The 27,908-nt window shown below is 45.3% G+C and overlaps 2 protein-coding genes across 2 annotated transcripts; one reads left to right on the plus strand and one right to left on the minus strand.

The window, feature by feature from the left end:
* Positions 1 to 3,746: 3,746 nt before the first annotated feature.
* On the minus strand, positions 3,747 to 18,593 carry MTHFSD (methenyltetrahydrofolate synthetase domain containing; the record flags this gene model as incomplete). Its single annotated transcript, XM_080352080.1, has 8 exons — positions 3,747 to 4,340; positions 12,348 to 12,473; positions 12,687 to 12,799; positions 13,649 to 13,739; positions 15,820 to 15,933; positions 16,175 to 16,288; positions 18,286 to 18,389; positions 18,566 to 18,593. 8 exons carry the CDS (start codon positions 18,591 to 18,593, stop codon positions 3,819 to 3,821), a joined length of 1,212 nt encoding a protein of 403 aa, XP_080208206.1. The 3' UTR covers positions 3,747 to 3,818.
* Positions 18,594 to 25,473: 6,880 nt separating this feature from the next.
* On the plus strand, positions 25,474 to 27,532 carry FOXC2 (forkhead box C2; the record flags this gene model as incomplete). Its single annotated transcript, XM_080352079.1, has 1 exon — positions 25,474 to 27,532. One exon carries the CDS (start codon positions 25,474 to 25,476, stop codon positions 26,941 to 26,943), a length of 1,470 nt encoding a protein of 489 aa, XP_080208205.1. The 3' UTR covers positions 26,944 to 27,532.
* Positions 27,533 to 27,908: the final 376 nt, after the last annotated feature.

A 27,908-nucleotide genomic window follows, 5' to 3' on the forward strand; every position in this document is an offset into this window, starting at 1 on the left:
CAAAGCAAGGATGTCCCCCTGCCCCTACAGAAAGAAAATGGGAGTTACGTGCTTAAAGACATCTTCTCCCCACTGCTCTGGGCACAAAAATGTTATTACAGAGGACAGGCTTGAAGATTCAGGACTCTGGAGTTCTGGACTGGTGCTTCAGTTGCAGCAATAAAGAGGGGATGTAAGGGCTGGTATCCACCCAAAATGAGGCACATCGACATAGAGGTAACCTAAATCAACCTATGTGCTAACAGCAAGGCTACAACTACAACAGGTACAACATGAATTATTGCTTGAGTAAAGGTTCTCATCTTTAAAGCCTGGTCATTCAGACTATAAATTCTTTAGGGCCCAAACTTTGTGGTTTGATTGTCAGTAAGATATCTTGCATAGTCTTGGTCTGGGCTGAACTAAAACATAAGCAGGCTACAGTTCCTCAGGTTTTATTGAGATCAGAGTCCAAGGATTCACTAAAATGTATTCCATTTCAGAGTTTTGTGGATTTAGAGAAAAGTCAGAAGTGACTCATGTGTAGCTGAAGTATTCTTGAGCATGCAGAGAGCCTGGAACAATAGATCTAAGAGATCCAGGCTGTCCCATTCACTTTTTCTTCAAAATCTGCTGTTTCCTCAAGTAGGAACTTGGTCAGCCCACAAGAAAAAATCCACATCATACAGCTAAAGACACCAGAAAGGCTATGCAGGCGTGTGCCTTGGGCAGTCTTGCGTTATTTAATTAAATAGCAATTTAGCATCTTACATTGAAACATCTTTGAGCTGAAGATGAGCATCTTCCCAAGCAGCAGCAAGGACTTCATCCTTGTCACTGCTTCCTGTGCTGTCCAAGATAGAAACTGCATCCATTTCAGAGTCCAGAGGCTCCAACTCCTGCTGTGTTGGTACATGACACATTTCAGAAAGCCTGAGCTATACCCTTCTCTGCACAGGTAAGCTTATAGAACAGCTTTGCTGCAAGTCATGTAGCTCTTTTTTTTTTTTTTTCAGAATGTAAATTCCCTGTAAGAATCCTACAGCAATACAAAGGTGATTTCTGAGGACTTTGTTTTGCCTCTATCTAACCCCTAACTACTAAATCTCTGCAGCAGCTCTGAACTCTGGTGAGCCTTCTGCAGCTTCAGGCTCCAATTTCAACAGCTGCTTGGACTCACTCCTTTCCCGCAGGTTGTTGCTCTTGAAGCAGAGATGGCACAAATGACACTTCTACCTGCACTTCAGTTGCTACTGATCTGCTGAAGCTGCTGGTGGGTTTGCAACAGGCTACCAATGTGAAGCTGCTGCTACCTGGAATTATAAACACTCTTTGACTTTAAGATAGCAAGGCCCAAAATACCCTGCTGTTTATTAATAACCTGGATCAAAAATTAATCCTGAAGTTGGAAATACAGTTATCATAGCATAAACATTATTACTCCAGTCCATTCAAAATGCTTAGCTTAAGCTTACAGTTATTATTTTTCTTCTCTGAGCCTAACTACAGTTTCATACCTTGGTCTAGTTAACATCTTCTCCATAGTGCGGCTGGATTGTTAATTGCCTATTGGAAGGTAATGAGATATTTATTAGGTAGTGCAGTGAAATGGGACCTCACAACACATGACAGGAAAAAAAGCGACAGGCTCAAAGAGAACTGCAGAGATCTGCCCACTTGGGTACAGACCCAGCACAGCTCACCCCAGGGATTACACTCAAAACCACAGCTACAAACAAAAAAATATCTAGATGTGTTGATTCAAAAAAACCCTCACCAGACACTGACTGCACACAGGGTTGAGAGCAAAGCAAGCAAACATTTATGTGTTACATAACAAAGAAATGTATCTGCACCAAAACTTCAGATGTTAAGAAAGGAAAGATGGTAGAGGATGAAACTCCCACCAATTTGACCAAAAATCCCTGGTTCTATCTCTTATGCAATAATTTTCAATTCTGGAAGTTTTCACTGGCAGAATAACTGCTTTTTAACTGCTAAGGTCACTTGGGCATCTTCAGCACAGCAAGCAGTATTGCAAGAGTCAAAAAGAACATCAAATGATCATGTTACTTAACTTACCGTTATTTGGAAGTGGAAGGCAGTAATGTATAATTCTTTTTTTTTTTTTTGCTTTCCTTTCCTCTGCTTTCTAAGCTCATGATGTAATGAGTATGTTTAAGTAGTAACATAACTCCTGACTCTTACCCTTGAAGTGCACAGCTACTGAAATAAGATGCAGAGGAGTTTGTAGTGCTTATGTTTTAATTCAGACTATGTGATATGGAAAATAACTTTGAGCTGGAGAAAAAGAGAGCATTTTAGAGCTCAGCACTATTTTTTTTCCAGAAACTTTCCTTTGTTTACCTTACAAGAAGTTGAAGCAATGCTCTTCTTGAGCACCTCTGTACAGAGAACATAATAATGATGAGAACTTTTTACTTAATACTGTATGAAATGTCTGACCCTTGAGGCAGAATTATGTGCTTAAAATATACTTAACAGTACCCTCTGGCTAAAAAAAGTTTCCAACTCATACCTAAAAAACTATCCATTTAGCTGCTTACTTTGACTATGTGCCCAGCATCAATGGCAAAAGTGCTTCTGTTTAGAAAGGATGGTTCAGCCAAAATTCAACTTGTTTTTCAGGAATAGGAAACCAAAGGGGAAAAAAAATGTAATAAAAGCCATACCAAATAAATCATCATTCTCCTTTACACTGTAACTGAGTGTTCATGTGTGTGCAATTCTTACTGTTCAAGCTAGTACTTGACAGCACTTTCACAATGAAAAGCTGTTTGACCCTCAGCACTGTCTGGTGTTGTAGGTGCAGGAAGACCACACTGGTGCTGACAAAGGCACAAGAGGAACAGGCTGTGCTACAATCTCCAGCAACTCTTCCAAGAACTCCACACCAGACCAGTCACCCACAAGTTTTGACTGTGGTCTGTCTGCTTTTCCTTCCCACTACAATGATTAATATGAATGTAATTGCACAGAGACAATGGAATCACACCAAATTATAAGAGACAAGATAATTGCAAAAACCATCTGTTTTATAATTACCTGCATCCATGAAAAAGGCACCTGAAGTGCTTTGGGGAAAAGCAGAGGAGAAATCTCTCCTCTGCTAGATTGAAATAAAAAAATACAAGGTTTACAGAGGGCTGAATTAACAAAAGAAAGCTGAGAAAGGGGCTACCATCCCTTTCACCTGATGTTAACAGCTATTACTAGAACTTGGTGGCTGAGCCAGCATTTCCACAGCTGTTCTTCAAGAGCACAAAACAAAAAGAGCAATCTCTCCCTTCAGCCACTTTTATGAAAAACATGTCGAAAACTCCCAACAGGCAAACCCCTTTTTTTTTTCAGTAAACAGAATTGTAACCCTTAAGACAGATTTTCTGCAGCTGGCTTTTAATCTCATGAGTACAAATTTGCAAGTACAACCTTTAGATGACAGACCACAACCACCTCACTACACGTGGCTGCACACAGCTACCAAAGGGCAGGTTTTTGATCCAGGCCTAACAAATGTATGCACCAAAGAGCAAACCAACCCAATGAAAAACAAATAAACAGAGTGTGGGTACTTCATGGATTACCCTTTAGAGAAAAGGCCCCTCTGTCATCTGTCTGGACAAATCCACTTGGCTTGCACAACTGCAGGAATGAGGCAGGGAACTCAGCTGTGAGATGTACACCTCATTTACTCAAAGTTGGCCTTGCATTTCCTTGTTTAGCTGTCAGAAATCAGAGGATATGCTAACATCCTTGAAAACTTAGGTTGGCTTCTCACAAAACAATAAAAACCATGCCTCCTTTTTTTTCCCCTCTATTCATATTAGTTTATGACTTTTGATTTCTCCATACCCTTTGCTTCTCTGATTCTTGGCCAGCTCAACTCGCAACGTCTCACCCCCGAGGCTCAAGCCTTTCAAAGAGGATACGGCGCTTTCTGCGGTCGCTTTATCCTTGTAATCGAGAAAAGCCTTGTGCTGTGCTCCTTGCCAATTCAGTCGTAAAGGAGTTGCCTGGAATTCCCTTAAAGCACATTTCAGCTCGCTCACTCTTACGCTGGGAGGTATGTTCCCCACATACACAGTAGTAATCATGCTAGATTCCTCTAATCTGGGACTTAAAGAATCACTTTCAACATGATGATGTCCTGTTTGAGCTGAGCCTATTGCAGTCTTTGGTCTTGTGCTTTCAGCTGTCGCCTTCTCATTTGACGCTGCTGGTGTGTTGGCATTTGCCAAATCTGAATGTTCATCTTTGAGGGTAACATCCTTGCCAGCCTGCTTCTCTCTGTATCGAAGACTTTTTAGGATGGGGATTTTTTCCAGCATCTCATAGCTGACCTAAAAAGGAGGAAGACAGATACAATCATGAGATTTCTCTCCTTCCAGAAAAAGGAGAAGACCATCAGGACCCATCTGTACCATAAAAAGAGAGGAACCTTATATTGCTACCATTCAGAGTGCCAGAGCATTCAAAACGTTACTAATTGCTGGCCCGATTCTGAAGTTGCTCCCTAAATACACATTACAAGACAAAAATAAACACTAAATACTCTACAAGCAAGCAGCACAATGTAGATCCAGCAGGAAAATCAAAACCAAACTCAGAACTATTAGATTTGACACTTATTAATCAGGGTGCTTTCAGATTCACATCCTTATTGTTATCCCTCAATATTTGCTTTGACTGAGAGCTTGTGCTCCTGCTCTGGCAAAATGTCACATGCCTACAGTTCATCAGACCATCAGGGACTTTCATTCTGCAGACCTCCTTGTGCTCTTTTTCCCCCAAAACAGGATATCCTGTAGGCTGGTTCCCACAATGGGGAGGGATGGCGGTGTTAGGTTTGCAGCTGGGGAGCGTGCCTTGTAGCAGGGCTCCTCCAAGTGTGGGCCCAGCCGGAGGCACGTTCTCTGGTTGTGGCCCATCACCACAACCTCCCTCTTGTCATCCAACCTCATGCACCACCCGCAGCTACTCATCAGATCCCACATTGGTCTGCTGGGTTGGATCACAGAACAGAAAGGCACCCAGACGCTGTACTTCAAAACTGTGAAGCCTTTACCCCCTCCCCATCCGTTCTCAGTTCACAAGCAGTTTTTCTGGAAGGGCTCTTCCTCCCCACAGCTGAACCGTATCCATCTCAGGCATGAGATGCCCCAGGCTGCACTCAGTGACTGGCAAGAAACCCAGTGGTTCCCCAGCTCATGTGGTCTGGCTCTTGGCTTGCAGACTGCACTTGGGAGGAGGAATAATTCATACTTGGCTGCTGGACAAGCAGAACATCCATCAACACAAGATTCAATTCTTAAATTTAGGGAGCAAAACAGAGCCTAGGGAAGCGATGCCTGAGTGAGCAGAGACCCAAACTAGTAGCCCACACAGTGTGAGCAAGCCACTGCAGCAGGGTACTGAGCCCAAGCTTAAGAGCCACTCAGCAGGCTTTACTAGACTAGCACCAGCATATCCTGGCTCAAATACGCCTGCAGATCGCCCAGCTCAGATCTCTCTCATCTCAGAGAATTCCTTCTTTTACAATTACAGTCAGAGTAGGTCTGGATTTGGCCACACCACATAAAGTCTAAAATGCACCTATCTGCAGGGAGAGTAGCACAGCCCTGAAGTGACTCGAGTGGAAAAAAAAAGGCAGGGTGGGAGCAAGGTTAAGCTTAGGTACAGGAAACTAGGTCAACAGAATTCTCGTAAATGTTCACAGGGCTCCTCTTCTGAGGAGCAAACAAGCAAGTTTTATTTCAGGCCAAGACTAAATAAAAACATAATCTACATAAAACCTGTCCTAGCTCTACCTTGTTAATATAGTATAATATCAAAAAGCAGAATAGGACTAACCAGTATGGGCAGAAGTCACCTCCATTCTGCCACACTGACTCAGAATCAAGGTGTTTGGGATCAGGCCCTTTGAACAATTTCTGAACAAATGTGGTCTGATCTAGCAACCAGCACAGGGAGGCAAGGATTTCCTCTGGGGCTCTGGGAGCCTCCATGCTCTGAAAGGTACATGCCATTTTCAGATTTTAAAGAGTTATTGCTTTGTGGATTCTTGGACTGATTTGTTTTTCTCAGCCAAGAATTCAGATTGTTGTGTTTGACAGCAAACTCCCCTTCCCTGGGCAATACAACATCAAAATGATGGCTGAAGCCATCTTATTTTTACTGGCCAACAATTAGGAATATTTGTTTTCCCCTGTCAAATTTCTATGTGAAATGTAAGCTCTATGCTAATTAAACCAAACAGGAAAAACATTTTTCTGTTCTCATGCAACTAATCACTCCTGAGACCAAAGTACAACCTCAACCTATTACCAAGTGTATGTACAGTTCCTTTCACACTGAAATTAAACTCGGTTTCCCAAGGCACGGACTGAGTGTTTAGTTAGAAAGATCAATGCTACCAAGGGCAAACCCTCATCGTTTTGTAGATTAAGGGAATCAAAGAGTTGGGCATGGAGAGGGTGAGCTCTGGAACTCAGAATCTTTCAAGGACAAATCAAGAAGAGGATTTTGATGATCCAAGGACCAGCAAATTCTCTAAGAGACTTCAACTCTTACTTGAACGACGAGTAGTTTTTGGCATCCGACCAGAGCTCTTTGAGCTACCATTTCAAGCTCCCTGCAAACTCGGGAAGATGAAGTTACAACAGCACAGGTATCTTCATAAGGGCTATGAACTAGTTTTCCATAAAAGCTGAAGTTCTGATCATCAACCACCACCCCACAAGGGAAACTTATCATTACCTTACATTCAGCCCTCTGTAGAGGTAACAGTACAGAAGCAACAAAGGTAGTTGATTTGACACTCAGATTTGTTTGTAATTGAAAACATGCTCTACATTAGACAAGTTCTGACACTGTCAACTGACATCCTTCTGCTACAAAAGAGAGACAGGATTTACCTTCAGGGCTGTTTTCCCTGGGGTCTAGGAGAATCTTTCAGCTGGACCAAAGCTTTAAAATCCTTCCCTATTTTTCCCCACTTTTATATCAAGGAAAGGCAGAAACTCAGTTTGGGATTTCAGAGTTTCAATTCAACAAACCAATTCGCTACCTTTTTTGGGGTGCAGGAGGTGAGAGCCAAAGGGGCAAAGGGGGCAGCGGGTGGCAGAGAAGAGGAAAAATCTTGCTCTGTTCTTGCAAAATAGCAAACAAAAGAACTCTGTGGTAGTACAATGTGTTGCTAATTATGATCATGCAAAAAGTTTCTTTTGTCTTGTGAGCTGTGGAGGATTGCAGTGATTTATTTCCATGTGGAGAGAGGCCACAGATCCTCCTCCTCTCCTTCAAACAAGCTGCACGTTTCTTGGTCCTGTGCCGGCTGGTGACTCCTCCCCAGCCTGGCCTACTGCTTTACGCTAAGCCAGGATGCAGGGACTTGTGCTCTACTCCAGGTCTAGTTGATCCAGTTATGCGGACCTGAGCAAAGCCAGTGCCGGAAGCTTCTTCCCTTGCTTCCCTCATCACTATAAAGTCAAGGCCAAGCCATTTATTGATGTTTGTAAACTTTGTCTTGAGTGTTGGGATTTAGCTGAATGATTGGCTTTGGCAGTGAAGCCAGCTGAGAAGTTTCTTATTATCCCTTGACCACCAATTCTCAGGCCAGTTCCATATTTCAGCCCTCTGGGGTTGGCCAACAGAAGTGCTTATGGGTCTGCACTATAAACTCGGTAGCTGAAGCGATTCAGGTTAAAAATAACTCCACCAAAGGCAATTAATCATGTAACAATCCTTCCTACTCCCTGCCATGGCTGGGAGAGCCTTGGGGAAAGAGGACAGCAGGGTAGATGAATTCTTCTGGCACACAATGACCAGGCTATGGGAAAGGAGCTGAGAAGGGAAATGTGGCCCCTTTCTGATGAAACCTGAAGAAAACAGAGTCTTGACCGCCAGTTGCCAATACAAACCTCCCAGCACTTAACCCTGAGCATCCACTCTTATGACACCCAGTTTGGTCCCAAAACAACGTAGCAGCAGATGGATTCTGCAATGTCTCTGCTGCAACATCAGAGCCCTCTTCAACCTCTGTTATTCCAGAACAGTGAACATAGCCACTTTCAATATTATGCTGGGGAAAATGAAAGATGTGTTTGTTCTGTGACAGAATGAGTAATGCTGACCCCTGATACAGTGCGGGCCAAGCCAAACATCACTTTGATTTCCCTGGCAGTGGAGGCGGTGCAGTTCTGATGTACGGCAGAGGAGGGAAGGACAGCTATAGATTGGAGGGCATGCTACGTCTGCTATTTAATTCTGCTTCGCACATCAACTGATGTGGCTCAAGATGGAGACAGATGCTGCTGCCCTGGAAAGCTGTGAGCAAGATCAAACACTCCTTAGTAGAGCAAATTCACCAGCCCTTCCCAGTACTGAGGCTGGTAGGCAGAAGGTGTTTGAAAGATTTGTCTTTGCCCACCCTGAGGGTTGTCTGATCCCAGATTCCTCATGAAGGCCTCCAGGACTGAGCCTACTTCTTGTCTCCTTAATTGGTTGCTTGTTTCAGGGAGCACTGAGCTCACAGAGGTTTAAAGCACAGACAAAGCCAGAACAGCTAGGACAGGCCAGCACAGTTGAACATTTTATCATTCATTTGCACAAAATGTCCAAATATGTGCACGCAATCTGAGGGCATATTTCTGGGAGCTGGCAGCCCACAAAGTCTGCTAGTGTCCCTCAGGAGAAACTTATGCAACCCACATTTGGAATCCATCAGCAAAAACCTATTCCATGGACTCTGCAGCAAGGGTCAGATTTGCAAAGGTGTTGAGACATTTAACCATGTGTGGCAGCATGCCCTGCTCACACTATCCCTCCAAAAAAAAAAACAAAACCAAACCCTGACTAAACTAACAGCAACCTTCTTCTGATGGCAATGCTGTGTCCCTCCTAAAGGTTTTGCCAGCTTGAACATGTGAATTTTTTGAGCTTTAAAACATCATTTTACTTTTGAAATACTCTATCACAGACCCAAACCAAAAGCTGTTTCTTGTCAGATAGCTTCCATGTCTGCCACTGCATACTAAACTCATTCAACATGAGACCCAGGGATTCCCTTCATTTCATTTTGGGAAAAATCTTTTCCTACATCTACAAAATTCTCAGAAAAAAAAAAAATTAAAGAAACAGAGGGAAATGCTTGGTAAAAATCTAGTGATTTTTCCACCAACTCTTCTCATTTCCCTCTTCATGACCCCAAGTATTTTAATTGGTCTGTACAGTTTCAATTTAAAATAAGTACAGCACAAATAACTTTGTAATTGTGACAAATATAATAGCCAGTGTCACAGATAAAGATCACAGCTACCCATACAAAATACTAAATGAGAAAGTAACTTGTTTCATGAATTTAGAGTTCCCAGAAACAATGGGTTAGATTTTCAAGACAGATGAAGCCAAATAATTCTCCACTGGCATCCAAATAAAGTTTTCCAGAGCACTCTGAGCAGCTCTTGCTGTCCTCCAAGAGCACATAACTGATTTTTCAAAACCCTGAATTCTGATGCAGAAAACTTACCTGTATACACACTCCAGCACTGTCTGTGTATTTAGAAGCATTTCTATAGCACCTAGCACTGATTTTGATATTGCTTTTTTTTTTATATATATATAATATTCTAGCTCTTATACTTCCTTGGAAGGCTTTAAGTCAGCATTTCTGTGACATAAGTCCCAGCAAGTAATTCACGTTTTTCCTATTTGGAAAAACATACTACCTTGACAGCAAGAACTAGCTCAGCTGGAAATTCTGCACTGAGAAGAACTGAAAGGAGACAACTGAGAGCAAGTCATGCCAATTACTTCAAGATACGAATCATTTACTCACAAAGAAACACCTATTTACCCCATATCTGACACACTATTTCCTTCCCACATAGCAGAGAACAAACAAGAACGCTCTAGGAAAATGCAGCACCTCTTTGAGCACAGAAATCTAGCCTGGAGACATGAATTTTGTTTGCTGCCTAAGTACCTTCTTACCTCTTAGGAGCTGAAACAGTGTTTGGAGCTGCAAACAGAGTGTGTGTATTATGGCTATTTATCCTAACAGCTTCAGAAAAACACACCCTTTACAACAATGCTTAGCTGTAATTCCATGTTTGCAAACACCTTTAATTCAAGCTCCTAAATCAGCACCTTTGCTTGATCCAGCCGTGTTCCTGAGGGCAAACTCTTTTGCAATGTATTTTACGCATCACACATCTTAGCAATACAGTTAAGCTACCTTCTGTTGACAAAACACTGTATCTGGAAGTGGGTTATTTATTTATCCCTCTTGGTTCATTTAGTTTTGCTCTGAGGAATAGGAATGCACCAGTAAAGCCAGGATTTGAAGGAGAAAAGAATGTAGAGAAAAGGATCAGAAAAGGATGTAGAAGCAGCCAGGACAAGTCAAAGGACAAACACTTAAATAACTTGTATCAAATCCTGCATTTTTAAGACCCTGTTGGTCAACTAGACCTCCCACCTCCAAGACCCTCTCTGTACAAGTTGCCATCACAAACAAAACATACACAAGTGGTTCAGCAACCTGTGAAAGAATAGTGCTAATTTCTTTCTTCTTCATATAGATAGGACATTTTGTTCTTGTCCCAAAACAACTGAAACGTAATGATCATCCCTGCTCTGACTAGTATCCCCCATTATTCTTATTTAATAAACATATACTCTGAAGAACAGCCAAAAGCAGCTTTAGTGTTAAATCAACATTTAAATATTCAAATAAAGGCTCAATCATGTGATGTGCTCCATTCTCAGTGAAAGCTGTAGAAAATTCAGTGAGAGTTGTATTTTTCAGGCAACACCACTAATGCAGTTGTGTCAGACACTTCATTAGTTTATAAGGCATAAATTATAATACGGATCTTGATTTTTTTTTTTCCTCTGGAAAGCAAAGAATTGCAGAGGCAACATCAAATTTGATACATCGCTTGGGACTGACTGATTTTTTTGTGGCAAAAGTTCCACAAAAATTCAACAGCCCCTGTAAAAGGCTGCATTCCTCAGACCTTTGAAAAATGTCACTGCTGAAGGGAATCAGACAGAAAAAAGGGAATCAGACAGAAAAAAAGTGTTAGCAAGGCCACTTACTGAGCCTGAAGTCTGACACTAAGACAGACAGACTGTGATCAAAAGTATGCTGGCAAGATGGATGGACCACAAGGGGTAGGCCTTCGAAACAATTACATTCAATAATATCCTAAAAAAAAAATGTTTCAAAAATAATTCAATGGAAAAAATGCACCAGTACAGACAGGGCTTTTATTTATTTATTTATAACCTCAAATCCTCAGCCACAGGCAGGGTAAAATACTCTCCCACTATAGGAATAAAAATAGCAGTGGTTAGAATTGTTTGTTGTAGATACATCACCTTAACAAATCTAATGCTTTTTGCTGGCTGGCAAGTGCTCAACAAACAACTCTTGATTTCCCTGGAAATATTCACTAGGAATTAATTCCTCCATGGTTTCTGCAAGACATTGGTACGCCATTCCTCATTTCAGGGTTCCTACTGTTATTCAGTCATGCTGGATTGCATCTGCTCCCTAACTGGATGATTTTAGGAATGAAAATCTAATGAGACAAAGTTTTCTTAGCACGAATTTCCATTAAAACAATTCAGTAAATGCTTTTCTGAAACTATTTGTGAAGCTGCTAAAGTTTTTGGCAATCTTGGAGTGGGTTGAGCCAAACTCATACAACAATAATTATCAATAAATAATGATTCATTACTTAAAACAGTAGAAAGTCACTACTCCTCACCTGAAAACAAGCTACAGCCACAAATTCATCTGCCCTTTGAAACTAATCCCGTACATCCACTATGTAAAAAGCAACATACCAGCCATTAGGTCACATTTTCTTTCATAACCAGAACAGCACATATTCCACCCATTCCACACAGCCTAAGGCCATAAAGTTCTCTCTGTGGTGCTGCCTCCAGAAAAGGAAGAGACCATTTCAATGAGCAATAAAGGTGGAGAAGCCCCTCGACTTACATGACTGTTATACAGCCAAGAACTACAACATCCATCTTAAAAATTCACAAATGTTTCCAGTGATTCTCACCATATAATCCATTTTAAACAGCAACTGCAGTTTCACTAATGTATTTCTCCTCCTCACCATCACCACTTTAAAAACACTGAACACACACACACACACACACACACACACACACACACACTCACACACACTGTTGTTTTGTTTCATCCAAAAAACACCTGGAAGAGGACCAAATGTGTTTAAGACAACAAATGTGTTTATATGGAAAAATGGGGGACTTATCAACAGAACATAGGTACCAATAAGCTGCCATTAACAGAGGTAACTTACCTTATGCCATAATATCCCCTGCGGTTTTGGTCGTTTGCAATCAGTCTTGATAGTTCTAGTTGGAGTGAGTATATAATCCACAGTTACATCATGATCGTCAAGAAGCTCTTCTGCTATGTCAAGCACCTACAAGGAACAAGAGATTTGGTAAATAGTAAAAGCAAATTAACCAAAATTATACACTGTTCCTGATGTCTCGCAACATGTGAAAGTCTGTCAGTAACAGTGGAAATGAAGTAAGGATGCTGCACTAACATCATTCCAAGTCTCTTCTCCAGACAGAACATTCAGCATCACACAGTTCTGACTCACAGCTTCAGAATGGATATTTTAACTTACCTGACAGTCATGTACAATAGTAACTACAGGTGTATCCTCCTGCACTGCACCCATTGACACCATCATTGCATATTCCATGTCTGCATAACCTTCCCCTTTTCCAATTCTCCAGCCTAAAATACACAAAAGCAAATGGTGATAGTAAACACAGGAACAGCAGAGTGGAAGCGCTGGTAACTGTGAAAAACATGCAATTAAACTAAGCAGCCTGCAACAGATAAACCAAGCAGAGAGTTGTCACTTGGGAAAAATTCAGATCAGTTTCTCTCTGAGAATGCAACTTTCCTTGGAATCAGCACTGAAATTAAAATAAAATGTTAGTTTCAATTAATACCTCAAGGATCCCAGGAGCCTCTCATTCACAGTGAATCAAATTTGGTCCAGTAATGTAGAAGCCTATTTATCCATTGTAATTAGAACCCTCTACTCATGTCAAACATCGGTTAACTTTGGGGAGTCTGGGTCACACACAAAGAGCATGCTATTTTTAGGCAAGGGATAAAATCAGTAGAAAATGTTACACCACCAGCAGGTCTTCAAGATAGTGTAAAATGCAAAATCTGATTCCTGAATAGGTATAGAATTAACAGCTGTAACACATGTCCTTTCACACACTGTGAGAACAGGGAGCCCTCTGATTCTTTTAAAATAAAGAAACAAAAATAAAAAATTTCATGTCTGAATAGTTCTACTGACGGTCAAAACACTGGCCCCCATCCTCTAAACCACAGTGCTGTTTACCCACTAAGTCCTGGCAGCATTGTCGCAAAGCAGGCGTTGATTCTTCCTAGTTGAATTGAGACCAGTGATTCGTCACAAAGAGGAGACAGAACTCAAGCCCGTAATTCAGTTCCAAAGATACATTCATGTCTGCCAAAAGGAACACGTTACTGTAGCCCAGTGACATTGTGAATCGTGACTTAGGACCCTTCTCCTGAAAAGGTTACATGGCTTTATCTTACCTTTTTCAGAGACAGCCACTGATCCTACAACAACCAAGTCCACTCGTGCTTTCCCATCGAGACCTACAGGCACACTGTATTCTTTTATACCCTGTAAGAGAAACATAATTTTAGGTTTGCAGAGTGCAGACTCTTCCAATCAGCAAGTCAGGAATCCAGAATGTTTTGATAAATCCAAGTAACTCTCCACGTTTCCAAGTGTTTCTTCCATGTATAGCCAAGCTGTACATGTCTGGAAAGTTATCCTCTAGGGGATCCTAGAATACATTCCCTACCACAGCAACAAGAATTTTGGCACACTTCAAGGAGAGCTAAGGGAGGTAGACACTTTACTAAGCAAGGTTACTTATTTAGGATCAAAAATTCATTTTTTTGAAACCCTTTATTGGGCATATCTTTCTAAAAATTAGGTCAAATGACACTTCCTACCCTACTACTACCTTAAAGTCATGATACGTAAATTTAATGCCCACGAGGAATATCAGAGCACTATGAATTCTTCAATTAACTCTCAAAGTTAGATACAGACAGCTACAGCATACAGATATTAAGCTGCTTGTCTGAGTCACACAAAATGCTTTACTGAAGCACAAGCAGGTACCCAAGCTGGATCACACTCCATTTCACACCACAATCCCTGCACTACCAGCTTCTCCACACCTCTATATTTAAATATCTTCCAAAGCTGCCTACGTGTTCCTTGAGACTACAATCCTCAACATCTTGCTGTGTGATCATCACTCAGGATATGCCACTGCCAAGTTAAGCTATCTTGACTGAAATGTTTTATCTAAGATACTAATGAACAGAAAAACTCACTGTTCCTGACAAGTGAGAAGAAAAACCTTGCATAGTTCTATCATCCTTTTTTCCTTCCCCCCCCTCCCCTCTCAGTTCCACCAACCCCTTTTCAGGCTCCTCTCTAAAGAACATATCCTAGTAAAATTCTGTACAGAGCTGCAGAAATGAAAACTGGTGTTTACTTCGGCTTTCAAACATCAGAGGTTTAACACTTTTAGAAAGATATCTTATGATTCATTCATCCTTAATATATATGTACAGTATAATGTAAATCTTCCTCACACCAGTTCAACTTTGTGCTAAGTTAATCCTCACAATACAAAGCCAATTATTTGCCATGTAGAGCACAAAACCAAAAAGATTGGTAATTTGCGAGTATCAGTAATACGCTCATTATCCACTTCACAGCAGTGTGGTAAGAATTGTTTGCACAGTGCTTTGTAAATATAAATTGCTAATAGCATTTATTTATTAGTATGCCTGGTTGGGGGAAAAAACAGACATACAGTGATAAAATCAGAGATCAGATATGAGGCCTGAAGCAGGTCAAGAGAAAGGTCTCCTTTAAAGTGCTCTTCAACCCTGAAAAGCTTAATTAGTTAATTACTTTAATAAAAGTTCCAACAAACAAAGACGCTACTAATTACCATTCATTTACAACCCTCCATTGTATAGAGGATTACTGTAAAACTTCATCGTCTTTTGCAGAACATAAAAAAAGAAATAAAACCTATATAGCTGGCCTATTCATTTCGTACAAGTTCTCATGTCAAGTAAAGATGCATATAAATAACGCAGGTTTCTCTGCCAAACTTTTTTAGCAGTACAATATGATATTTTAACACCAGAGGGCAGCAACATACCACTCTTCGAAGCAAAACTCTTAACATTCTCTTGTAGCTCGTTGATGCAAATGACAGAGTTAATGTTTCTTTAGACTTAGGATTCTAAAAGAACTAATCTTTCCCGTTTAGTAACACCTACTGTTCTATCGACCAGATTATGCAAAAACTGTAAACACTAAAATATTCCTCATAGGGTTCACTAGCTCAAAACTACAGAAGAATATACGACTATGCATTAGAAACCTAGAGATCTAATTTACCTATGAAAGCTACTCAAAATGTTCCAAAAAGCATTCAGAAAGTAGTGATACTATTTCATTAATAAATTACAGTGAAAATATTAAATTTCTTCGTTATTTAAGTACAAACAAAAAAATATTGATTGTGGATGTGTGCACAAAACCAGGAATAACATCCCAGCAGAACAGTATTTCAGGTAGCATCTGATTTTCCACCTTCTAGGACTATCATAACACCACACTCCTCTACAAGTTAATTCAGACCTCCCCCATTTTTCATTCCTACTTGAGATGTAGCACATATTCGCAGGATCTCCTTAGTTGCACCTGGAGGTGGAATGATCTTATTGAACAGTCCAGTTCTCAGACGTGGTGTAGGAACCAACAAAGTCTTCCTTGCCTGTGTAACAAAAGAAGTGATCACATTAGAAGGAGGTAGGCCATTAATGAATTATTTTTACTGTTTCACAGGTCTCTGTGTGATCGTCTTATTTGCTACAGAGCCAAAAAGGCAAAGACATTGTTATACAAGAGGCCTCACGAGGTTCCCGCCAGAGAAACGGCAGGTGTTGACATGAGATGACATTGAGTGCTCCACCGCTGTCCCACCCTCCTCCTCAGGGGTGCAAAGGTGCCGTTACCTGCAGCGCAGCCAGCCGAACACCTTCTAGAGGTTTGTCAGGATCCACTTTAATCTCACGTGCTCTGTTGAACACATCCAGCTCTTTAATAGAGCAGCAAGTTTGGTGAGACCCCTGCGTGAAGAAAGGAATCGAGAAGAGAATACATTGACTTACTTCCAGTGTTAGAAAGCGAGCGTTCTTCTGGGGAGCATCGGGATTTATTTTTACAGTATTGGCAGCTCTGAACTCCTGTAAACCCAGAAGCCTTGTCGCAGCATGGGAGGCACCCTGTTTTTGTAAGATATCAGTGAATCACCAAGGAGTTCACAGCAGAAATGGGCAATTTACAATCTTTCATCCTGTAGAGAGGCTGATTTCTCCAGATTTTAAAAGTGAGTGACATATTAATAATTTTGTGATGTTCCCTATGGGAAACCTTCACATATCAACAGATCCTGAGAGACTGACTAACATCTTGCAGGCCTCAGAAAAAGAGGGGATCCAAGTACACTCACTTTACCTGTCTTCACCCTCATTCATACCTGTCTGAAAGCCAGAGACCAGTTTCCCTTTTTTGTCAATGAATACAAATAGATTCCTTTAAACACAAGCCATGGTCAGAGACTCTTTCAGATGAAAACTATCTGTACCAGGCTCTCCTTTACAGAGACTACACTGAACTCAGAAGATTCACTTCTCAACTAAGGTGCTCAACCTTAGCAGAGCACACACTCCCCTTCTAACTTCACTTCTGATATCCCCTTTTTTAAAGGCACGATAAAGTCTCAGGCTTCCTCTACCTGCTTCAGTGCCAAACTGAAGCAGAATGTTTCTGCCAGTCCCTTGAGCAAAAGCATCAGAGTCCGTCTCCTAATGCTGCTCATGGGCTAAAACACTCAGCACATCCCCACACGCTATTTTGGTTATAATTTCTTCAATACATGGCAGATATGTGGCTGCACACCTTGAGCTTGGATTAAAACAGGCAGATGATAAAGTGGTGGCCTCAATACTTGAAAGTCCTCTTATTTCTTTCTCCCACCCATCAAACTACGGACACAACAAAGCCAGAGCAGGAGGAAGCAATCTCCCATAAACACTTTGTCAGCAACCACTTGGTCACCAGTCACATTTTAGCAGCACACTGTATGTTCCTAGGCTAAGTCCTACAAGATGTGTGACCTCAGCTTTCCATCCCAATGGATGTGCTGAATGCCCTAGGGAATGAAATCCAATTCTGAGTGCCTCAGTTTCCCCACCCATAAATACATCTACCTCATTCACAAGGTGGCTTCCATAGAATCACAAAATCATTTCAGTTGGAAGAGACCCTTAAGGTCATCAAGTCCAAATATAACCTAAACCTAGCACTAAACCATGTCCCTAAGAGCCTCATCTATATGTGTTTTAAACTCCTCCAGGGATGGTGACTCCATCACTGCCCTGGGCAGCCTGTTCCAATGCCCAACAGCCCTTTGGGGAAGAAATTGTTCCCAAGATCCAACCTCAACCTCCCCTGGTGCAACTTGAGGCTGTTTCCTCTCATCCTGGTGCTTGTTCCTGGGGAGCAGAGCCTGACCCCTCCAGCTCCAAGCTCCTTTCAGGCAGTTCAGAGATCAGAAGGTCTCCCCTCAGCTCCTGTTCTCCAGTTGAACTCCCCAGGTCCCTCAGCCGCCCCCATCACACTTGTGCTCCAGCCCCTTCCCCAGCTCTGTTCTCTTCTCTCGAGTTTTCTTGATGTGAGACGCCCAAAACTGACCCCAGGATTTGAGATGCAGCCTCACAAGCACCAAGTACAGGGGGACGTTCACCTCCCTAGAAGTTTTGTATCCACTGATTAAAAGACAACATACACCTGGCACATCTTGTCATGTGCAGATACCTGCACTTCTTTACTCGCTGTAGATTATACATGTGTGCTGTTTGTATGGTGTTTCTCAGAGCTCTACCACCCTCTACCGTCGCCCACCAACTGCAGGACTGTGCGGATGAGGGCTGGCACGACCAGGGGAGCTGCAGGGGGGGGGGGGGGGGGGGGGGGGGGGGGGCTGCCTGTCAGAGCTTCAGAGCCCGAGGCTATGGGGGGAAGAGAAAGGCCGCGGCTCAGACCCACAACCGGGTCGCCGTACCTTGAAGTTGGGGATGCGGCGGTGCACCGGCCGCGGGAAATCGGCCAGGCCGCTGGCCTCCAGGTGGTCCCACACCTTCTGCCGGACGTCCCACTTGGTGGCACCTGCGGGAGCGTGGAGCTGAGGGGCCGGCCCAACGCCTCACGGGAGAAGCGCCGCGACCGCCGGGCCAGGGGCCGCCATCGCGCTCCCCTCACGCCAATGGCCGCGTCCTAACGGCCGCGCTCGCGCTGCCGCTGCCGGCGCCCCGCCCACCCCACGGACGCCCCCGCCCGCTCACCCGCGCGCAACCGCGGGCCCCCCTCCATGGCGGCGCCACCGGGAGAGAGGAGGAACCTCCGCGTTAGCTCCGCCCCTTCGCCGCACGTGGCTACGGCGGCGCGGAGGGGTCAAAAGCCCCGAAGTCGAAGCGAAGGGTGAGAAGGGGGCATGTTGGGTATGGGGGTCTCTAAGCCGCGGAAAAAGTCGTTCTTGGCTCATGTTCTCTTGGCCGAGAAGAGCTTCCGGGGAAGGGGGTCCCCAGTTGCCAAAAACCCACTAAAATTCGGCGCAGCTGCACTCACCAGCTCACCAGAGCTGCCTGGGGCCAGCAAGGTGCAGGGATGGATGCCCGGAGTGCAGGGATGGGTGCCCGGGATGCAGGGATGGGTACCTGGGATGGGTACCCGGGGTGCAGACACAGCCCCGGTGTCAGGATGTTCCCGGACATCACCAGCACAGCCTGGCCAGGAGGCTTGCAGGAAAAAAAAAAGAGATGTGCAGAAATTCCTTCTGTTTTTTACAAAGGCCACTGTGAATCTGGGGCAGTTTAATGGACAGAGATTTAAACTGATTTAAACTAAAGGAGGGGAGATTCAGGCTGAACATGAGGAAGAAATTTTTGTCCCTGAGGATGATGAGAGCCTGGCCCAGGTTGGCCAGAGAGGTGGTGGATGAACCATCCCTGGAGACATCCCAGGCCAGGCTGGACGGGTCTCTGAGCAACCTGAGCTGGTGAAGATGTCCCTGCTCATGGCAGGGGGGGCACTGGGGGAGCTGGGAAGGTCCACTCAACCCAAACCATCTGTGATTCTGTGACTGGGCTCTGGATGAGCCATGTGAGGGGCTGCAGCCCCCAAATCTGTCGCAGTGTCACTTTTCTTGCTTGATTTAAACATACAAAGTGATATGCCATACCATGAATGTCAAAAGGGAGAAGTTCTGTTTGAAAAATGAGACTGCCCTCCGAGGTTAGGGAAATACCGTGGTCTTTTGATTGTGTGTTAGAGCTTGGGGGGGAACCCACCCCACTTTTAATCAAATAAAATTCCCAAATCAATTATTTTTCCATTTAAAATTGGTCATGAACAAAGCATTATCCAGCCTTTATGTGAGTTTCCAGGTCTGCCAGCTTTCAGCAAGTAAGTTTCTCATTTGCATTTAATAGGATAGTCAATGATTTGTTTGCATGATTTATTATTTATAGAATTAATGTATTTGATGATTACCCTAAGAAGAGGGAGGACGTTGAGAATCCCAGCATTCCTGAGCAGAGTGGGATGGAGGGGTCATGGGAACAATGAAACAGAGGTTTATTTTAAAGTGTGTCAGGGAAGAGGAGGGGGGGGAAATGGCTTTTGAATTTGGTTTCTAAGCTGCTTGGCTTGGATGCTACCGATACACATCCACCGTCAGAGCCGACTGTTGCTCTGCCAACCAAAAAGCGGAACAAATTCGGATGCTCTTCTCTGAATAGTTACAGATGTAGCTGGGCAGATGCAAACGCCTTTTCTCTCTGCTGCTGCTGTTGATTGCTGAACTGGCTGCTTTTTTTTTTTTCTCATAGTGCAAATCAAAGGCCAGGTCTCCACTGGGCTCAGGAGTCTTTCTTCCTTCAACTTTGTGTGTTTTTCAAACTCAGATTAATATCAACATATGGGGCTAAATGCTGCGGTGAGCCTGAAGATTCACCTTTCCACCGAAGCCCCTCGTAAGCATTCAGAGAAAGTACTTAGACCCAGGTTCTGCAACAGGGTGCATTTAGTAAGAGCCTTTTCGCTACCTCAGTGCTGCTGGAGCCAGTGGGAATCCGTCCAGGCATAATAGACCACCCATGTGGAGTTGGACCTAAATGTTTGAAGCTCATTCCTCCGCTTCCTACTCACGGAAAACTCCCAGTGACTTTGATATCTCTGCAGGGAGTTCAGGATCGGGCCTTTAGTGGACAATTTATGACCTCTATGTAATTCAGTGTTGCGATTTGCGCTCCCAGGCCATGAGCACTGGCACTGTCTGTCTGTCCGCTGTCACCCCAAATCACCACGTTGCAGCTCGTGGGGCTCGTTTCTGCTCCAACGCACCCTCTTCCTCCTCTCCTGTGAGGACTGGAAAGCAAGTGAGGTAGCAACAGTGCCATTAATTAATACATTAACAGTCAAGAGGGACTGAAATCCTACCAGACCACCTACATCTCCCTCCAACCTCCATGCAAGATGCTAAGTAAAGCTGTTCCTTACGTGGATTTGGCTTCCAAAAAAAGAGGACCTGAGTTGGCTTTTTAGAAATCCGGGTGCTTTGCCTTAAGCTAATGAGAAATTTGCTAATAGGTGGCGTCTCATCTGCTAGTTCAACCCTCTGCTTTGATTCTACAGGTCTGAAATTTGCTCCAAATTACTTTTTTGGGGTCTATTCTGTTCATGCATACTGCAGCCTTCACATTAGCTGTAGCAGCCTGATGTGGCTCGTACAGATGCCCCTGGCAAATGTCTTTTTTTCATTGGGAAGCAGACAGGGCCACCAACACCCTTGTAAATGCAATTAGTCTGTTAGAGGTGCCTGAGTCATTTCTGAATAAACTGAACCAAACTGTATAAAATACTCTAGTGAAAGAGGTTAAAAAAGGCTCCTGGCATTTCATACAGAAGATGAAATGAAGCTCTTGCTTGAAACATCCACATTTTGTGAAAACACCTAGAAAAAGGGAGTGCCAGCTTAATACAGACCCTGTGAACAACACAGAAGGAAACTCCTTGTGCTACAGGAATAATTTTTCCAAAGTGCAGGGCTGAACACATGAGGGCAACCACGGAAAACAAAGGGAATGCACCCAAAAAGGAGCGCTAAGCTAGTGAGGTCGCTCTGCTTGGTTTTTGGTATTGAAAATTAGGCTACAAATTTTAAAAGCAACAATTTTTTAACCAGGTTTTCATTCATACAGCATACTAGCTGGGTGCTAGAAACTCATATTTCTGACCACCGTGGAGTGCATTTCCATGTCTGAACAAACCGTGTTGGACCAAATTCTTGTGCTTATAAAATAACCCAGCAAAGGAGGCGCATTAGGGCAGATGGGGCTGGCCTGGACTGACCTGTTTGAGCCCAAGAACATCGCCTGCCACTTGGGAAATGGGTGTGGGGTTTGTGTCAGCCCTGTAGCCAGCAGTGGGTGCCCTGAGTCAGTCACCAGTGCAAATGCTAGACTGATGAACAAGCAGAAACTGTGTGTGTTGGTGGATCTTTATTGGGCTGATGCCACAATTTGCATTGCCAAGATGTAGCCTTTCTTTCTTTCTTTCTCTTTCTCTCTTTCTTTCTCTTTCTCTTTCTCTCTCTCTCTTCTTTCTCCCCTTTCTTCCCTTCCCTTCCCTTCCCTTCCCTTCCCTTCCCTTCCCTTCCCTTCCCTTCCCTTCCCTTCCCTTCCCTTCCCTTCCCTTCCCTTCCCTTCCCTTCCCTTCCCTTCCCTTCCCTTCCCTTCCCTTCCCTTCCCTTCCCTTCCCTTCCCTTCCCTTCCCTTCCCTCCTTCTCTCTCCTCTCCTCTCTTTCTCTTTCTCTCTCTTTCCCTCCTTCTTGTCTTCCCCCCTTTCTTACTCTTTCTCCTTCTTTCTTCTACTCTCTCTTTCTTTCCCTCTTTCTCTCTCTTTCCTTCTTTCATCCCCTCTTTTTCTCTCTCATTCTTCCTTTCTCTCTCTATTTCTCTCTCTCTCTTTCTGCCGCTCATATCTTTCTCTCGTTCCCGTTCTCCTTCCCTTTCACATAGTTCGTGCTCTTTCTTCCCTGCTCACTCACTCTCTTTCTTGTTCTTTAACCCTCTGTCCCGTTTTCATTTTTCACCTCACCTCCTTTCTCCCCATCTCTCCTTCTCCCTCGCCCTGTCCCACTCTCCTCCCGCACAACTGGGGCCCCGCTGCCGGTGTGGTGCCGGTGGGCCGGTGCAAACCCCCCGGTGTCCCCTGGGGGGCAGCACACGCCGCACGGAACCCCCGAGCCGGGCAGGTGAGCGCTGCACCCGCCACCGGGCACCGGGACCGGCTGCATCGAACACCCGCCCGCCCGGTGCCCTCGGGAACCAGCCTGGAGGAATCCTCTGGGGAGGAGAAACCTTCGGGATGGTGTTCGGGGAAGGCAAATAAAAGCTGCGGGGGGGAAAACCTCCGCCTCCCCGCCCGGGGGTGACCGGGAACTCGGGCAAACGCCGCTCCCGGAGCCCGGCGGGGGAAGTGAGAGGGAAACCCGGGATGCCCGAGAGGAGAGCGCGGTTCCCCTGCGCCTTGTGCGGGCTCCTCTCTTTGCCCTCCCCCGTTTGGAAGCTGGTTATTTTTCATAATTACGATTTTTTTTTCCTTCCTGCAATTTGAAGTTCGAGCTTTTCCGAGCCCGTTGTTTTTGTCCCTGCTAAGTCCCCAGCTGCAGCAAGCAAAGATCTAGTGCTGCTTCTTGGTTTTTCTGTAGAAAGTCATCTCGGTAAAGTTTCAGAGGTAAGATTCAGTCAAGGTTGTTTCTCGAGAGCGTACCAGGCTTCTAGGAAGCGACAGCTCTAGGACGCCGCACGGATGGCTTCGGTCAAGCTTTTCCATTAAAAAATTCCTGCCTTTTAAAACATATCGTTTAATAAATCCTGTGTGCTTATGTACGCTAAGAAAACGCCCTAGTTTTCATGAGAAATGTGATTTCTTCGAAAACCGAAGATAAAAATGTGAAGTCGTTCCCAATTTATTAAAGAAAAAAATGTTTTCTCGGTAGCCGTGCATTTACGTGAAAAGTATCAGCAGTCCTCGGAGAATTTATTATTTGTTTTCATAAAAAATCCGCCGGACGTTTTCTCGGTTGATGAAACCGTCCCCGAACTTTTGCATTTATTTCCATCAAAATTAAATACAAATTTCGAAGCGTCCGGCGAAACTTTCCGATCAAATTTCCCATTGCAGATCATTTTTAACCATACCTCATTGTAGAGGAGCTGCCTCTTTTTTATTATATTTTTTTTTCCCCTACTATCGCATAAAATCGTTTCCTTTCTTATTAAGAAAATCTCCGGTAATTAATAGCACCGCCGAGTTCCCACGGCCGGAGCCGCTTGCGGTCCCCGGCTGGGCACGGGGAAAAGGATCCTTCGTACCAGCAGCCAGCAGAAATCACAATCTGAATCACAATCTGACTTCGGGGGGAAAAGGGGGGGGGGGGGGGGGAAGTCTTTATTTAAAGCCTTATGAAACCCCACAAATTGCAAGGAGGAAAAGGCAGAATTACAGTGTAAGAAACCAAAAAATCACCGCTGAGAAATCAGAGTAGGAGCAGCTGGGTTTGAGGGAGGCGGCGGGAAGGAGCCCTGCCGAAGTGACAGCTAATTCATTTCAACCTTATCTTGATCTTTTCGGGCTCGAATCGATTTTGCGGTGACTTTTTTTTTTTTTTTTTTTTTTTTTCCGCGGCGGGGATGGGGGAAATTCGCTGTTTCCCACCTTCATTTCTTCGCTGGGTAGATCCGCGCTTCTCCCGGCTGGGACAGGGCAGCTCGCAGCAGTTTTCCTTAATACCTGGGTTTACACTTGGTCACCATGCGTCCCTAATTGTCCCGCTCTGATTGCCTCTAATGAAATCATTAGAGAAAAAGCAGAGGGGCGGATTTCACATGCACAAGAAAATCCGCCTCAATGGCTGGAACGAAAAAAAAAAAAAGACAAGAAAAGGTCCCTTAAGTGCGATCACTGTTTTCTTTTAGAAAATAAAAATAATAAAATACCCTTAAAGCCCCCCAAAGCGGTAGAGAAACCTCTCAGCCCCCCAGCGTGCATAGGGCAAAGCGAGGCGGGATGTCACTCGTCACCGGGCGAGCAACGTGGGCTGGGACCCGGTGGCCTTTCCCGGAGTCAGGGGAGGAACCCCCGGAACGTTTCATTTAAAATAAATATATTTAGAAAAGGAGGAAAAAAGGGACCTGCCCGGCACAGGGGCACCCGTTATGCCGGCACCGCGGGGCGATGCGGGTACGAGCGCCGTGTCGCGACTCCCGCAGTCCTGGAGATCAGCCTGGCTTTTAAAAAATACAAAAAGTGCTTAAAAACTTCGCTTTTTTCATGAAGCGCGAGGGAAGGTGTCGCGGGCGAGCGGAGCCCCCGGCCAGAGCCGTTCAGCGCCGGCTCCTTTTCGGGGCCAAAACGTTAAAATTATAGAGGGGAGGAATGGGTATAATTTTTTTATGTGTGTATCTATAATTTCAGAGTCAGGCAAAGCACTGGCGTGTGTGTGTGTGGCGTGTGCCTGCGTGTGCCACTCACCGGCGCCGCCGCCCTCCCATTGGCTGCGGCGGCGGGTGCGCGCTCCGCCATTGGCGGGATCGGCGGCGGGGGGCGGGGCCAGCGGGGAGTAAAAGAGCGGCGGCCGCGCGGGGCGAGTTTTGAAGCTCCGCGGACGCGGCCGAGGAGCTCGGCGGCTCCGCGCACCCCTGCGCACCCCGCGCACCCCTCGCCAGGAGCCGGCGGGGCCCCGCAAGATTTCCAGCGGTTGTTGTGACAAGGACTGGGTTTCCACAAGGCTGCTTTTTTCTTTCTTTCTTTTTTTTTTTTTTTAATTATTATCTTTTCTTTTTTTTTTTCAATAATTCCCTTTTCCTGCGAGAACAGGCCTTCCCACCCCGTTCCCGCTCCCCGCCTCCCGCTCCGCAAGAGCGGTGTGTATACAAGAATCACAGTCATAAAGAGGGAGGGAGAGGCCGCCAGAGACCACCCTGCCCCCGGCGACCCGAAGGATGCTGCTGCGGTGCCGCTGCTAGAGGATACGCTGGGATTTAGCTCCTCTTTGAGACTCTCTCTCTCTTTCTCCCGCTCTCTCCTCTCTTCTTTCTGCTCAGAGGGGTCCCGGACGGGGGTGAAGCCCTTCCACCCTATTCCTCCTCCTCTTCCTCTCCTCCCCGGCCGCGGGAAGCCCCTCTCCATGATGCAGGCTCGCTACTCCGTCTCGGACCCTAACGCTCTGGGAGTGGTGCCGTATTTAAGCGAGCAGAACTACTACCGGACGGCGGGGACGTACGGCGGCATGGGCAACCCCATGAGCGTCTATTCGGGCCACGCCGAGCAATACGCGGCGGGGATGGGGCGCTCCTACGGACCCTACCACCCCCACCAACCCGCTGCCCCCAAGGACCTGGTGAAGCCACCTTACAGCTACATCGCCCTCATCACCATGGCCATCCAGAACGCCCCCGACAAGAAGATCACGCTCAATGGGATTTACCAGTTCATCATGGACCGTTTCCCTTTCTACCGCGAGAACAAGCAGGGCTGGCAGAACAGCATCCGTCACAACCTGTCCCTCAACGAGTGCTTCGTCAAGGTGCCCCGTGACGACAAGAAGCCGGGCAAGGGCAGCTACTGGACCCTGGACCCCGATTCCTACAACATGTTCGAGAACGGCAGCTTCCTGCGCCGCCGGAGACGCTTCAAGAAGAAGGATGTCTCCAAGGAGAAGGAGGAGGCCCGGGAACGGCTGCTGAAGGAGCAGCCCAAGCCCACCGGGCTGCCCGGCGCCGACCTTCCCAAGGAAGCTTCCTCCTCCTCTTCCTCTTCCTCCGCCTCGGCGCCGGCCTCCGAGAAGAAGGTGGTGATCAAGAGCGAGACGGCATCTCCCGAGCTGCCGGTGATCACCAAGGTGGAGACACTGAGCCCGGCCAGCGGTGGGGCGATGCGGGACAGCCCCCGCAGCGCCGCCTCACCCCCCGCGGCCGCCTCCCCGGAGGGTTCCTTGCCTGAGCATCACCCCGCCGGGAACGGGCTCCCGGGCTTCAGTGTGGAGAGCATCATGACCCTGCGGACTTCCCCCGCGGGGGATCTCAGCCCAGTGAGTGCCGCCTCGGGTAGGACGGGTGCCGGGATGGCCCTGGGCTACCCACCAGGGCAACCGTCGGGCTACAGCGCGGCGTGTAGCCAAGCCCTGGACACTAGTGGGAGCTACCACTGCAGCATGCGGGCCATGAGCCTGTACAGCGGCGAGAGGCCGGGCCACATGTGCGTGACCCCCGCAGCGCTGGAGGAGGGGCTGCCCGAGCATCCCACCGGTGCCCCATCGCCCCTCGGTACCCTGAGCCTGCCCTCGGGGCAGGAGGGTGCGCTGGGGACCGGGCATCATCCCCACGGCGGAGGGGCGGCGGGGGGGCAGCCCACGGCCTCCTGGTACCTCAACCACGGGGCTGAGCTGAGCCACCTGCCCGGTCACGCTTTCGGCTCCCAACAGCAGACTTTTCCCAACGTTCGGGAAATGTTCACCTCGCACCGGCTGGGGATGGAGAGCGCTTCGCTCAGCGAGCATCAGGTGAGCAGCAACTCCGCCTGTCAGATCCCCTACAGATCCGCGCCCTCCCTATATCGCCACGCCGCCCCCTACTCCTACGACTGCACTAAGTATTGAGTAGCCGCGACTCCCACCCCCCCCAAACCCCCGCCCAGGGCCATTCGCCAAAAAAAAAAAAATTATTATTAATAATAATAATTATTATTAAAAAAAAAAGATCAGGAGAATTAAAACCACACCAAACGCTTCAGACGGAGGAAAAATAATGAAAAATTTGACAGTTTCCCCATGGACCTGGGAGCCACAGAGTTTGTAGATCCCAAGCCTCGTTATTGGCTTTCTTAAATTCCAGGCGAGTAAATTCTACTTGAAAAAGGGGATCTCTCCTAAAAACAAACAAACAAAAATTAAAAATAATGAAAAAATGAATAATTCTATATATATATGTCTATCTTAAAGTGGCAAATTTTATATGCTAAAGTATAGGGGGTCTCAGAAAAATAAGTTATGGACCAATATCACAACGACCATTTATACGTTTTAAAAGAAAAAAAAAAGTATATAAATATATATATATATAAATATATGTCCTGGGTATTTTTAAGTTCTCTGTTGTGCTGTAAAAAATGTGTGGATTTCTAATCAGGCTGATTTTCAGAGCCATTAATATAATATTTAAAGTTGAGTTCACTGGATTATTTTTGTCTCGCCCAACGATTCCTAACTTCCAAATTAATGACAAGTGATTTCGTCTTTTGTGTACAATTATGCAATAGAGTTTCTTTCATTTTAGAGCTGTTCTTTTCGCAAGACGAGGAAATAATTTATTTTTGCTGGTGGTTTTTTTTTTTTTTGAAAGAAAAAAAAAAAGACAAAGTATCTGATACTTTTTTATTATTATTTACGACGTGTGATGTTCTGTAAAATAGATTTCACCTTGACCATTCCTAAGGACTATTTGCTTTAACCTGCTTCAAAGTTCGTTTGTCTTATGTGGTCCTAATTGTTGTACTTACCTTAAAATAAATCCATGCTGTTTTTTTCTGCTCCAAGTCTGGCGCTTGTCTGTATATATATGTGTT

This window comes from Nesoenas mayeri (assembly GCF_963082525.1).
Source record: "Nesoenas mayeri genome assembly, chromosome: 12".
NCBI classification, from domain to species: Eukaryota; Metazoa; Chordata; class Aves; order Columbiformes; family Columbidae; genus Nesoenas; species Nesoenas mayeri.